The 13,859-nt window shown below is 42.7% G+C and overlaps 1 protein-coding gene across 2 annotated transcripts in view; it reads right to left on the bottom strand.

The window, feature by feature from the left end:
- The window catches only part of LOC121532223 (protocadherin-15-like), a 216,720-nt gene that overhangs the window by 176,670 nt on the left and 26,191 nt on the right, over positions 1 to 13,859 (bottom strand). For both annotated transcript variants that reach the window (XM_045206129.1, XM_045206161.1), the window contains exons 3-4: positions 12,163 to 12,177; positions 10,251 to 10,316 (exon numbers count right to left, since the gene is read on the bottom strand). In XM_045206129.1, coding sequence (XP_045062064.1) covers positions 10,251 to 10,316; positions 12,163 to 12,177 — 81 coding nt within the window. The remainder of the gene's footprint in view (positions 1 to 10,250; positions 10,317 to 12,162; positions 12,178 to 13,859) is intronic.

The following is a 13,859-nucleotide window of genomic DNA, read 5'->3' as shown; positions in this document are numbered from 1 at the left end:
ACCTGGGACATCTTCAGTGTGAGGATCTGGGCAGCTGTACTGTTTGAGGTAATAGTGAAGCACTGCTGTTGCAATTATGACAATGCAGCATCATCTTGGTTGAAAGCGCAATGTGTTTCTGAGACACTGGAAACGTCTCTTCCATACATCAAACATGCGCTCCACTACACCTCTGGTGCGGATATGAGCTTGGTACCGTTGTTGCTCAGGTCCTATTGCATGAAGATAGGGGGTGAACAAGAAGTTGGTCTGTGCATAAACCCACTGTCACCAAGTATGATTCCACTATGTTGTCCTCCTTCAAGCTGAGGAGACAAAGAAAAGTTTGGGAAAATCCTTGAGTCACGAGTCGCACCTTTCCAACATGCAACAATGTTGGAGAACTGCAAATCGGGAGTGCACACACGTACATTTATTGAGAACCAGTTTTTACGATTCCAGTACTCCTCAGCATCTGCTGTAGCGGGACACTTGATGGGAATATGACATCCATCTATACAGTCAATGACTCCAGGGAAGATCCCATATTCATAGAACTCTACCTTGTAGTTGGCTTGGGCAGCAGCATCAGGGAACTTGATGTAATTGTCTTTCAGTTCACATATAGCATTGCAGACATTGTGGACTATTCTGCATACAGTCGGTTCACTTACACCACACAAATGTATTGTTTCACGATGGAAGGTTCCAGATGCCAAAAACTTCAAGGTGATCAGTACGTGTAGGGAAGGAGGGATGGGCCTTCCCCTAAGAGAGTCAGATGAAAGCCTTGGCTCAAGCAAACAAATGATGTCAGCTGCATTTTCTTTGTACATACGGAAACGGTCACGGAAATTGATTTCATCAAAATCATTCAGTGGGTTGCTCTTGTCTATAACCGCCCTTCTGTCAGGCCTTGGTGATGCTCTTTGATCATCATTGAAATAGTCCAGGTAATGTCACACCCTGGCTCTGGGACTCTATATGTTGAGCCAGGGTGTGTTCATTCTATGTGTTCTGTTTCTTTGTTTGGGTGTTCTAGGGTGGTTATTTCTATGTTTGCCTGTGTGACTCCCAATCAGAGGCAACGAGTGTCAGCTGTCGGCTGGTTGTCTCTGATTGGGAGCCATATTTAACTGTCTGTGTTTCACCTTGTGTTTGTGGGTTTTTGTTCCGTGTTCGGTCAGTGTTACCGTGGACTTCACGAGTCGTGTTTTGTTTGTAACTTTAACTAATTAAAGTCATGTTTGTTTCACACGCTGCGCCTTGGTCTACTCACTCCTACGACGATCGTGACAGAAAAACCCACCATACCAGGACCAAGCAGCGTGTCCAGGAACACACGCAGGAGGTGACTCTTGTGGATGTCCTCCTCGGTTGGGGGCAGATTACTGAGGAGGAGGCCGTCCGGTACCGGAAGGCGATAAAGGGGGAGACCCAGGCAGGAGAGGAGCAGCGGCGCCAAACGGGTCAACGTCGGACAGGCGAGAGGCAACCCCAAGACATTTTTAGGGGGGGGGCACACGGCATGGACGACGGGGCTGACGGAGGCAGACAAGGGGCGAGTTCAGAGGGCCACCAGGTTACGGGAGCCATTGGTGAGAAGGGGGAAGGAAGTTGTAGAGGCACGGCGAGAGGTACTGAGGTGTATTGCCAGTCCGGTCCGGCCCGTTCCTGATCCCCGTTTAAGGCCAGTGGTGTGTGTTCCCAGTACTGTCTGGCCTGTTCCTGCTCCACGCACCAAGCCTACGGTGTGCGTCGCCAGCCCTGCCCGGCCTGTCCCTGCTCCACGCACCAAGCATACGGTGTGCGTCGCCAGCCCAGCCCGGCCTGTTCCTGCTCCACGCACCAAGCCTACGGTGTGCGTCGCCAGCCCAGCCCGGCCTGTTCCTGCTCCACGCACCAAGCCTACGGTGTGCGTCGCCAGCCCTGCCCGGCCTGTTCCTGCTCCACGCACCAAGCCTACGGTGTGCGTCGCCAGCCCTGCCCGGCCTGTTCCTGCTCCACGCACCAAGCCTACGGTGTGCGTCGACAGCCCAGCCCGGCCTGTCCCTGCTCCACGCACCAAACCTACGGTGTGCGTCGCCAGCCCAGCCCGGCCTGTTCCTGCTCCACGCACCAAGCCTACGGTGTGCGTCGCCAGCCCTGTCCGGCCTGTCCCTGCTCCACGCACCAAGCCTACGGTGTGCGTCGACAGCCCAGCCCGGCCTGTCCCTGCTCCACGCACCAAGCCTACGGTGTGCGTCGCCAGCCCAGCCCGGCCTGTCCCTGCTCCACGCACCAAGCCTACGGTGTGCGTCGTCAGCCTGGTCCAGCCCGTTCCTGCCACTCGCACCAAGCCAGGGGTGCGAGTCGTCAGCCTGGTCCAGCCCGTTCCTGCCACTCGCACCAAGCCAGGGGTGCGAGTCGTCAGCCTGGTTCAGCCCGTTCCTGCTACTCGCACCAAGCCCGGGTGCGAGTCGTCAGCCTGGTAAGGCCCGTCGCTGCTCCACGCACCAAGCCTAGGGTGCGAGTCGTCAGTCCGGCACAACCCGTGCCTGGGTCATCGGTGCCAATTCAGGTACCGCTCAACTGCTCCACTAAGGAGCTGAAGCCTACCGCCCCTGCTACGTCCAGTCCAGCTCCAGCCAGTGGGGCCAGACCGGACCAGGGGCGCTATGGGGGGTTTGTTGTAGGGTGGTGGGCAAGGCCGGAGCCAGAACCGCCACCGAGGAGGTATGCCCACCCAGCCCTCCCCTGTTTGGCTCGTATTTAGGCGCGGTCGCAGTCCGCGCCTTTAGGGGGGGGTACTGTCACACCCTGGCTCTGGGACTCTATATGTTGAGCCAGGGTGTGTTCATTCTATGTGTTCTGTTTCTTTGTTTGGGTGTTCTAGGGTGGTTATTTCTATGTTTGCCTGTGTGACTCCCAATCAGAGGCAACGAGTGTCAGCTGTCGGCTGGTTGTCTCTGATTGGGAGCCATATTTAACTGTCTGTGTTTCACCTTGTGTTTGTGGGTTTTTGTTCCGTGTTCGGTCAGTGTTACCGTGGACTTCACGAGTCGTGTTTTGTTTGTAACTTTAACTAATTAAAGTAATGTTTGTTTCACACGCTGCGCCTTGGTCTACTCACTCCTACGACGATCGTGACAGGTAATCCATTTTCCTCCATTGCCAAGGTCAACCTGGGGGCCAAAATCTATTAATCTGAAGTTAAACTTGCCTCTGGACAGGTGTAATTTAAACCTTCACTTAGATGTAGATTAACTCTAATCGTCCTCAATCTAGACTACGGCAAATCTGAGACTATTTTAAACCATGTCTGAAAAAAGCCATTTCAGTTAGTCCAGTTTAAAAGTGCAATTTAGTCTAGGATTATGCTTAATCTGTGTCCGTGAAACCGCCCCAATGTGTGCTTACCAAATCTATTTTCCTCAATATTACAAAAGGTATGCGGTAGGGGTCGATTTTGGGCCCTGTTCTCTTCACTATTTATATAAATAATATTGGTGTATCTGTTAAAACCTGTAACATTCCTCTCTATATGGATGATACAGTTATTTACTCCTGTGCCCCCTCAGTACAGCAGACCTTTCATGACCTTCAGCATGGTTTTGTCTCAATTCAAAAAATAGCTTACTGATATTAAACTAAATGCTAATAAAGTTTATGTTGTTCTCCAGGTCTCATAATATTGACCCTGAGGACCTGCATATTTGCACATTGAATGAAGCCCAAATTTAGCAAGTTCCCCATTATAAGTACTTGGGTATTTGGATTGACAATAAGCTCTCCTTTAAAACACATTGAAAAACGGACAAAAAAGTTGAGAATTAAGAGATTTTCAATGTACCGATTCCATGGCACATAGTATATGAACTGATACAAAAAAACAACACTTGATTCAACACTTCAAGTTTTTCAATTGAAATTATTATACAAAATTCTTGCCACCAACAGAATGCTATATATATGGGGCATACAACAATCAGCTCTGTAGATTTTGCTGTGAAGAGACAGAATCACTAGATCATTTATTCTGGTATTGCCCGTACGTAGCTTGTTTCTGGTCACAGGTTCAGGAATGTTTAAAAAATCACAGCATTCACTTAAAATGAACCTTTCAAATAGCAGTGTTGGGCGATTTGGAAAGCCATAGTCAATAAATCAATAATATAATAATACTCGTAGGAAAGGTTTTCATCTTTAGCTCACAATCTGTGTATACTATGCGATTAGAAAGGTTCAAAATTCATGTAAAACATCACAGCACAATTGAAAAATATATGGCACAAGGAAACCAAATGAGGGTGGTCTATGGTGATAGGTGGGATGGGCTGAGAGTGGCTGAGGGGTGGGATTAAAGACCTTATGTTTGGTAATGTATTATTGTTATGTGATTGCTGTATATAAAAGTACCATGTATGTCAAATGTATATGTCAAATATGTGTATATGTAGCCGAAAAGCTGTAATGGGTTAATAAAAATAAAAATAAAGGTTTCTTTCATAGAAATAAATCCTTCCTCACTTTGGAAAGTAGAAGTAAGATTGTTCAAGTAACGCTTCTCCCAGTACTTGATTATGGTGATATAATCTACATGCATGCGGCAGCCTCCGCTTTAAAACATTCAACACTTTGCTTTATTACTGGGGCCAACTTTCATACACATCACTGCATTTTGTATAGTTCTGTTGGCTGGGAGTCTCTGACTACCAGAAGGGCCCAGCATTGGCTACTCTTTGTTTATAAAGCGGTTCTTCAGAGACATTCCCATTACTTTAGCTCACGTATAGTGGCTTGCGAACGTTTTCACCCACCTTGGCATTTTTCCTATTTTGTTGCCTTACAACCTGGAATTAAAATGGATTTTTTGGGGGTTTGTATCATTTGATTTAGACAACATGCCTACCACTTTGAAGATGCAAAATATATTTTATTGTGAAACAAACAAGAAATAAGACAAAAAAACAGAAAACTTGAGCGTACATAACTATTCCCCCCAAAGTCAATACTTTGTAGAGCCACCATTTGCAGCAATTACAGCTGCAAGTCTCTTGGGGTATGTCTCTATAAGCTTGGCACATCTAGCCACTGGGACTTTTGCCCATTCTTCAAGGCAAAACTGCTCCAGCTCCTTCAAGTTGGATGGGTTCCGCTGGTGTACAGCAATCTTTAAGTCATACCACAGATTCTCAATTTGATTGAGGTCTGGCCTTTAACTAGGCCATTCCAAGACATTTAAATGTTTCCCCTTAAACCACTTGAGTGTTGCTTTAGCAGTATGCTTAGGGTCATAGTCCTTCTGGAAGGTGAACCTCCGTCCCAGTCTCAAATCTCTGGAAGACTGAAACAGGTTTCCCTCAAGAATTTCCCTGTATTTAGCGCCATCCTTCATTCCTTCAATTCTGACCAGTTTCCCAGTCCCTGCCAATGAAAAACATCCCCACAGCATGACGCTGCAACCACCATGCTTCACTGTGGGGATGGTGTTCTCGGGGTGATGAGAGGTGTTGGGTTTGCGCCAGACATAGTGTTTTCCTTGATGGCCAAAAAGCTCAATTTTAGTCTCATCTGACCAGAGTACCTTCTTCCATATGTTTGGGGAGTCTCCCACATGCCTTTTGGCGAACACCAAACATGTTTGCTTATTTTTATCTTTAAGCAATGGCTTTTTTTCTGGCCACTCTTCCATAAAGCCCAGGTTTGTGGAGTGTACGGCTTAAAGTGGTCCTATGGACAGATACTCCAATCTCCGCTGTGGAGCTTTGCAGCTCCTTCAGGGTTATCTTTGGTCTCTTTGTTGCCTCTCTGATTAATGCCCTCCTTGCTTGGTCCATGAGTTTTGGTGGGCGGCCCTCTCTTGTCAGGTTTGTTGTGGTGCCATATTCTTTCCATTTTTTAATAATGGATTTAATGGAGCTCCGTGAGATGTTCAAAGTTTCGGATATTTCTTTTTAACCCAACCCTGATCTGTACTTCTCCACAACTTTGTCCCTGACCTGTTTGGAGAGCCTGGTCTTCATGGTGCCGCTTGCTTGGTGGTGCCTCTTGCTTAGTTGTGTTGCAGACTCTGGGGCCTTTCAGAACAGGTGTATATATACTGAGATCATGTGACACTTAGATTGCACACAGGTGGACTTTATTTAACTAATTATGTGACTTCTGAAGGTAATTGGTTTCACCAGATCTTATTTAGGGGCTTCATAGCAAAAGGGGTGAATACATATGCACGCACCACTTTTCCGTTATACATTTATTTCATTTCACTTCACTAATTTGGACTATTTTGTGTATGTCCATTACATGAAATCCAAATAAAAATCCCTTTCAATTACAGGTTGTAATGCAACAAAATAGGAACAATGCCAAGGGGGATGAATACTTTTGCAAGGCACTGTATTAACTGAAGATCCAGACATTTTCAGACCCGCTGTCTGGACTGGCTGGTTCTGCAGGTCCCACGGGTCTCCACTGACCTGGGGAAAATTCTTTGCGTTTTTATGACCCCCAGCTCATGGAATAGCCTTCAGGCCACCTTGAAATTAGACTCGCTGGTCTCCATTGGAAAGTTTAGATCGAGTTTAAGGGAGGCGATATGTGAGAGTTGTGTTTGTTTTGATAAATGTTGTTGTATTTATAGTATTGATATTATTTATTGTATGTTCATGTTCACAGGGCTCCCTTGCAAATGAGACCCTGGTCTCAACGGTGACCCACCCTGTATATTAAAAAAAGCACAGAGATGCGTTACCATGCTACCTATCCTCTGCCTCTTCTGACTTCGTCCCTCTCAGAAGCTTCCCTTCACACTCAGTACGGTCCTATTTGATCAATGTCCTTCCTCATCATGTCACAAATTATTCGGCCCCGCCTCCTCCTCGTCACCTTTGTCTCCTGTTATATTGGGGACACTCAATATGACCTTGAAATTGGCCCGGGTGTTGCTGATCAGCTAACCTCCTCTCTCCTGGCTCAGATCTCCCAGTGTGTGTGTGTGTGTGTGTGTGTGTGTGTGTGTGTGTGTGTGTGTGTGTGTGTGTGTGTGTGTGTGTGTGTGTGTGTGTGTGTGTGTGTGTGTGTGTGTGTGTGTGTGTTTGAGGATGTGTGTGTGTGTGTGTGGTATGTCTGCCCATGTGTACCCATCTGTGTGTGAGTGAGTGAGAGAGGATACCTCACTACCTCCCGGCAATCTGACAGCTAATCTCAGGGCCAGTCCAGTGTGTGACCCTCCACTGCCCCTCCATCATCCACACTAGCCCCACACCTCAGATTCCATCATCCACACCTGACACTCGCCACTGTGCCTAAACAGTAAAATAACATAGGAGAGCCAAACTCAAATGAGAAGGTAATCTAGAAATGAACCCCATGTTACTGTTTTAATGAGGTTATCTAGCAATGAACCCCATGTTACTGTTTTAATGAGAAGGTAATCTAGAAATGAACCCAATGTTACTGTTTTAATGAGAAGGTAATCTAGCAATGAACCCAATGTTACTGTTTTAATGAGAAGGTAATCTAGCAATGAACCCAATGTTACTGTTTTAATGAGAAGGTAATCTAGCAATGAACCCAATGTTACTGTTTTAATGAGAAGGTAATCTAGCAATGAACCCCATGTTACTGTTTTAATGAGAAGGTAATCTAGCAATGAACCCCATGTTACTGTTTTAATGAGAAGGTAATCTAGCAATGAACCCAATGTTACTGTTTTAATGAGAAGGTAATCTAGCAATGAACCCAATGTTACTGTTTTAATGAGAAGGTAATCTAGCAATGAACCCAATGTTACTGTTTTAATGAGAAGGTAATCTAGCAATGAACCCAATGTTACTGTTTTAATGAGAAGGTAATCTAGCAATGAACCCAATGTTACTGTTTTAATGAGAAGGTAATCTAGCAATGTACCCCATGTCACAGTGTCTACTTTTTTAGCCCAGTTGAATGTGCAGAGAAATGCAGAGCAATTTTTAAAGTCTGTTAAGGTTCTATCTTCAAATGACACTTACTTTAGGTTTCTGCGCCTTGGCAATCATACATTGTCCCTTTATAATAAAAAGTATTTCTAGCCGTTGGAACGGAGTGAGGTACACCTGAAAAAACTCATGAATTTGCTGAGACAAGTCAAAGTTTTCAAGAAATGGGTTCACAATTTACAGCTGACCTGATTTCATTTTGGGGTGATATGTTTATGGTGTCTGCAGGGAGGTCTATTCTCCATAATCATCTCACAAAACACTGATTTGACAACACTCCCTCTCTGTTTCTAGCTGGAAAATGATCATTGAATTCAACTTTGGAACATGTTTGAGGAGAATGATTTAATAGCTATGTTAATCTTGTGCTACACAGTACTTGGTCTGTGGTCTGTAATTTCTCAACTGTTTCTCCAAAACTTAGGCAAGTTTTTTTATGCCTGCAGAAGGAAGCAAACTCTTTCAAATTAAAATGGGGAACCATGAAATCCATTATATTGAATAAATAAATTGACTGAGGATCCGTGCACAGTCACTATATGAGAAATATCATCATTTTTGTGGTGCCGATATAAAATATATTCATGACTGCAATTGTTTCGGATAAGTATAGTGCATGGCTTCAACTACATAAAAAGTAATTTCATATGATGCTGAGGCATGTTTTATCCATTAAATTAGGAATGAAAGTCGTTCTAACACTGTATGGGGTGAAAATCACAGGTAAATGACTGTTACATGAGGAACAGATGACCTTAAAATCCTGAAGGCATCACTGAGCTTGGCAAATAGAGAATAATAGTAAAGGCTTTTCTCTCCTTTTCTTTCCTCTCAATGCAAACACATTCCAACTCCTGCACACAACCTCTCTCCCTAAAAGAATTATGTAATTCCTTGATACTCGATTAAAGGGATACTTTGAGATTTTGGCAATGAGGCCCTTTATCTACTTCCCCAGAGTCAGATGAACTAGTAGATACCATTTGTATGTATTTGTGTCCAGTATGAAGGAAGTTATAGGTAGTATCTGCTTGCATGCTAGTAGATACCCATAGACTTCCAGTCATTGCGCTAATGCTAGTTAGCGTTGGCTTGCGAAACTACCTATAACTTCCTTCATTCTGGACACAAAGACATAAAAACAGTAAGAAATACATGCTCTACAAATACAAATTAGCACTATATTAGATTTGATCAGCTGGTAGAGCTGGTAGAGCACGGCGCTTGTAACGCCAAGGTAGTGGGTTCGATCCCCGGGACCACCCATACACAAAAAAAAAATTATGCACGCATGACTGTAAGTCGCTTTGGATAAAAGCGTCTGCTAAATGGCATATTATTATTATTAAATGAACTCTAGAGAGGTGTGACAGAGACAATAAGCCAAAGAACTGCAGAAGAGTTACAGTCACCTTAAATTCTGAGAAAATACTCCAACCCAATTAGACTTTCAAACAAATACCTGCAGAGAGGGAGAACAGCACAGCATATGCAACCTGTAATTAAAAACGCCTGCCCTCCATTCAACGTCTCAACTCTGACCCTGGTTCTGGCACCACTTCAGGGAGCTGTAGGCAGCCCTGGTGAGAAGGTGAGGGGAGCTGCCTGCTGACATCCGTTGCCAAGGAGCAGCAGTCAATAGGGAAAACAACAGCCAGCCACTGACCTCCTCTAACACCTGCCAAATGCATCACTAATGTTCAAACTGAATTATAGCTCCGAATGCGACGAAGCCCGGCCGCCACACCGAATAGTGACTCAGAGTGGGGAGTCTGGAGGAAGAAGGGGAAGATGGGAAGAGGGGGGAGAACAGAGAGATCTACTGCAGCGAGGGCCCCTGGCTGTGCAGCACGCTGAACACTATCGGTAATGTGGCTGCCAGGGATCGGCCGGCCACGCGTGGAGCTGCCAGGGAAGGCCTAGGGAGGGAGAGAAATACGGCCCCAACAACCAACAGCAGCAGCAGCTCCACTCATTAGTGTTAGAAACGCTATGTATGGTTGCCTCCCTCCATGGTGGGCCCATTTAAATTCACCCATAAGCTGGTAATGGCTCGGCCCTCAACCGAGGAAAACAATTAGGACAGAGACAATGTGGAGTTTAAGTGGTTGGAATCCTCCTCCTGAACAAATATTTAGTGAACCATCCATTTGTCTTTCTGTTTTATTACATTGGGAAATACAATGCTCTGTGTGAGGAACTGCAAGCTTGAAGCCTGATAAGTGCTTTTCACTCCATTCGACTCAACCAGAGTTGATGATTTTCCCAGCATGGTGCATTATTCCAACAGCGCTCCATGTAAAGAATACATACCGTTGGGGCTCTCTTCATCTATGGCAACGATGGTGGCAGGTGGACCAGTTCTGGAGAGTTTGCATTCTGTAAAGCACAGACACAAGAGAAGAAAAAACATGAACCTGTAATCTCCTGTTACACACCAATATTCACAGCTATACTATGACTAGAAACCACACTGGACGGAACACACTGAATGGAACTAGGATGTATAGATCTAGGATGTATAGATCTAGGATGTGTAGATCTAGGATGTATATATCTAAGATGTATGGATCTACGATGTATAGATCTAGGATATATAGATCTAAAATGTATAGATCTAGGATGTATGATCTAGGATGTTTAGATCTAAAATGTATATATGTAGGATGTATAGATCTAGGATGTATAGATGTAGGATGTATAGATCTAAGATGTATAGATGTAGGATGTATAGATCTAGGATGTATAGATGTAGGATGTATAGATCTAGGATGTATATATCTAGGATGTATATATCTAGGATGTATAGATCTAAGATGTATAGATCTAAGATGTATAGATATAGGATGTATAGATCTAGGATGTATAGATCTAAGATGTATATATCTAGGATGTATAGATCTATGATGTATATATCTAGGATGTATAGATCTAGGATGTATATATGTAGGATGTATAGATCTAGGATGTATATATCTAGGATGTATAGATCTAAGATGTATAGATCTAAGATGTATAGATCTAAGATGTATAGATCTAAGATGTATAGATATAGGATGTATAGATCTAGGATGTATAGATCTAAGATGTATATATCTAGGATGTATAGATCTAGGATGTATAGATCTAAAATGTATATATGTAGGATGTATAGATCTAGGATGTATAGATGTAGGATGTATAGAACTAAGAAGTATAGATGTAGAATGTATAGATCTATGATGTATATATCTAGGATGTATAGATCTAGGATGTATAGATCTAGGATGTATAGATCTAAGATGTATAGATCTAGGATGTATAGATCTAGGATGTATAGATCTAAGATGTATAGATCTAAGATGTATAGATCTAGGATGTATAGATCTAAGATGTATACATCTAGGATGTATAGATCTAAGATGTATAGATCTAAGATGTATAGATCTAGGATGTATAGATCTAGGATGTATCGATCTAGGATGTATAGATCTAAGATGTATAGATCTATGATGTATAGATCTAAGATGTATATATCTAAGATGTATAGATCTAGGATGTATAGATCTAAGATGTATAGATCTAAGATGTATAGATCTAAGATGTATAGATCTAGAATGTATAGATCTAAGATGTTTAAATCTAGGATGTATAGATCTAAGATGTATAGATCTAAGATGTATAGATCTATGATGTATAGATCTAGGATGTATAGATCTAGGATGTATAGATCTAAGATGTATAGATCTAAGATGTATAGATCTAGGATGTATAGATGTAGGATGTATAGATCTAGGATGTATATATCTAAGATGTATAGATCTAGTATGTATAGATCTAAGATGTCTAGATCTAAGATGTATAGATCTAGGATGTATAGATCTAAGATGTATAGATCTAGCATGTATAGATGTAGGATGTATAGATTTAAGATGTATAGATCTAGGATGTATAGATCTAGGATGTATAGATCTAAGACGTATAGCTCTAGGATGTATAGATCTAGGATGTATAGATCTAAGATGTATAGATCTAAGATGTATAGATGTACTGCCACGAAGGGGATAGAAGGCGAATGGGGGCAAAGTGTTGAGTGGTAAGTGGTGAGTGTTGAGTGGTAATGAAAGATGAGCAGTATGAGGCTTCTTTATGAGCAGTATTAGGCTGTAACCAGAGGTTAGAGTGCTACAGTCAGTTCACAGAGAAACACGGAGAGAGAGAGAGAGGAAAAGATCCCTGGCCTTACCATCATACTGCCAGTCTGGAGTCAAAGATAGTATCATCAGCCAGAGAGCAGAACAGAATGACAGAAGAAAAGAAAAAGACAAGCAGGAAGTCAGATATCTTGAAGACACTTGAAAGAGTTCAAGAAAATAGGAAAAAGTAAGGGAAGAGAACGTATCAAAAGAAAAGTTCAGAAACTTTGAAACAGAGGTGCGAAAGTTCACATTATAGGGTGATTCATCATGAAACTAGAACAAAACAGGACTATGATATTGGTGATTTTCACGAAATAAAATCCATCGAAGGGTCCTTTGGAGGAAGGATTGTTGACATATATTTGACATTTTTATCTTAAAGCATAATTGAGAAATAATGAATTGAAGTTGGAATATTTGTGGCATTTTGGGAAGGGAAAAGGGATACCTAGTCAGTTGCACAACTGGCATTTTGGCCTTACCCAAGCCTCCTTTAAGACTCCATAATGTTTCATCTGTAGAAAGTGGCGTCATATGAAGCTTTACCGCTTGCTCTGTAATATGAGTCGTATTTTGACTTCAATTACAATTTTCAACATGAATATTGAAAATATTAAACAAATTATTTGGCAAATCTTTCAATATATTGTTGAACAATAATATACTCTATGGGCTATCAAAGTTCCAGAGTAGGAGTGTGACGAAGCTGACTCGGTAGCTCTCGTCACGAACATGCATTATTTAATTCCCCTTATAAATTGTTGATATGTTTCCCCATATATCTGGTAATTCATAACTCCTAAATGTATATTCTGTTGCTCTTTTCCTCTTGTGCCAGTATCATGAGTATTTACTGTGCGCAAGGCTAATTATGTGTCGAGGAAATGTTTGGTCAAGTTGCATTGTGACGCATTTCAGTTTCATATTGAAATGTTGTAATTTACATTTTTGCAATCTTCCAAGTGGATGCGATGTTCAGGTGCACATGAACACTTGCTACACTGAAGATAAAGAAGTTTGTTTATTTCCATATTGTAATGTGTCCTGTGTTTGAAGTTTGCGGATCTCGGAGCTTCGTGTCTTGTCTGTCATGTCCGTTCGTAATGGGTGCGCGGCTCCATAAGTATTACGTTTTGCTGACTGTTGGCCTGCAGATCTATTGTTATGAAATGTGTATTCATTAATGGAAAGTATTCCCGCTTTGAGGATAAGCCAGGAATGTTTAAGATGTTTATTTAGACGGAATATGTAAATGTGGGTATAATGAAGATGTCTGTTACATGATTTAATATGCCATATTTAGGTAAAGAGCTCCATGGTTAATGGTATGGTCTATAGGGAGGGGCCATAGGTATAAAGTTACCTGTTCAACCTGTGAGCTGGAGTGATGTTCCAGCTCTGATATGTGAGCTGTGTGGGGAGGCTGTCCATGGCCTGTTATACACCATCCTGCTATAGTTGGTTTGGCAGGGTAGGCCTGATTGAGGCTTAAGTTTTCCATTTAGATTCAAACCTGTATTTTGAGAATCTCTTCATTTCGTAAACACCTTGGTAGATTATGTAAATATTGGATTTCGTCAATCACCTGGAACCACCTTTCACTGTTAATAAACTGGACAGTATTTAGCACCTGACCCTGCTTCCTCCTGCTACTTACTGCCTTTAAGACTGCTCCAACATCCGCTCCCTACGACAGGGAGCTCTGCTAGTTTTAGAGTTAATACCTCAAAATGGTCATATTTCA

The sequence above is a fragment of the Coregonus clupeaformis genome, chromosome 1, assembly GCF_020615455.1.
Source record: "Coregonus clupeaformis isolate EN_2021a chromosome 1, ASM2061545v1, whole genome shotgun sequence".
Lineage (NCBI taxonomy): Eukaryota > Metazoa > Chordata > Actinopteri > Salmoniformes > Salmonidae > Coregonus > Coregonus clupeaformis.
This window is presented reverse-complemented; position numbering and strand designations above follow the sequence as displayed.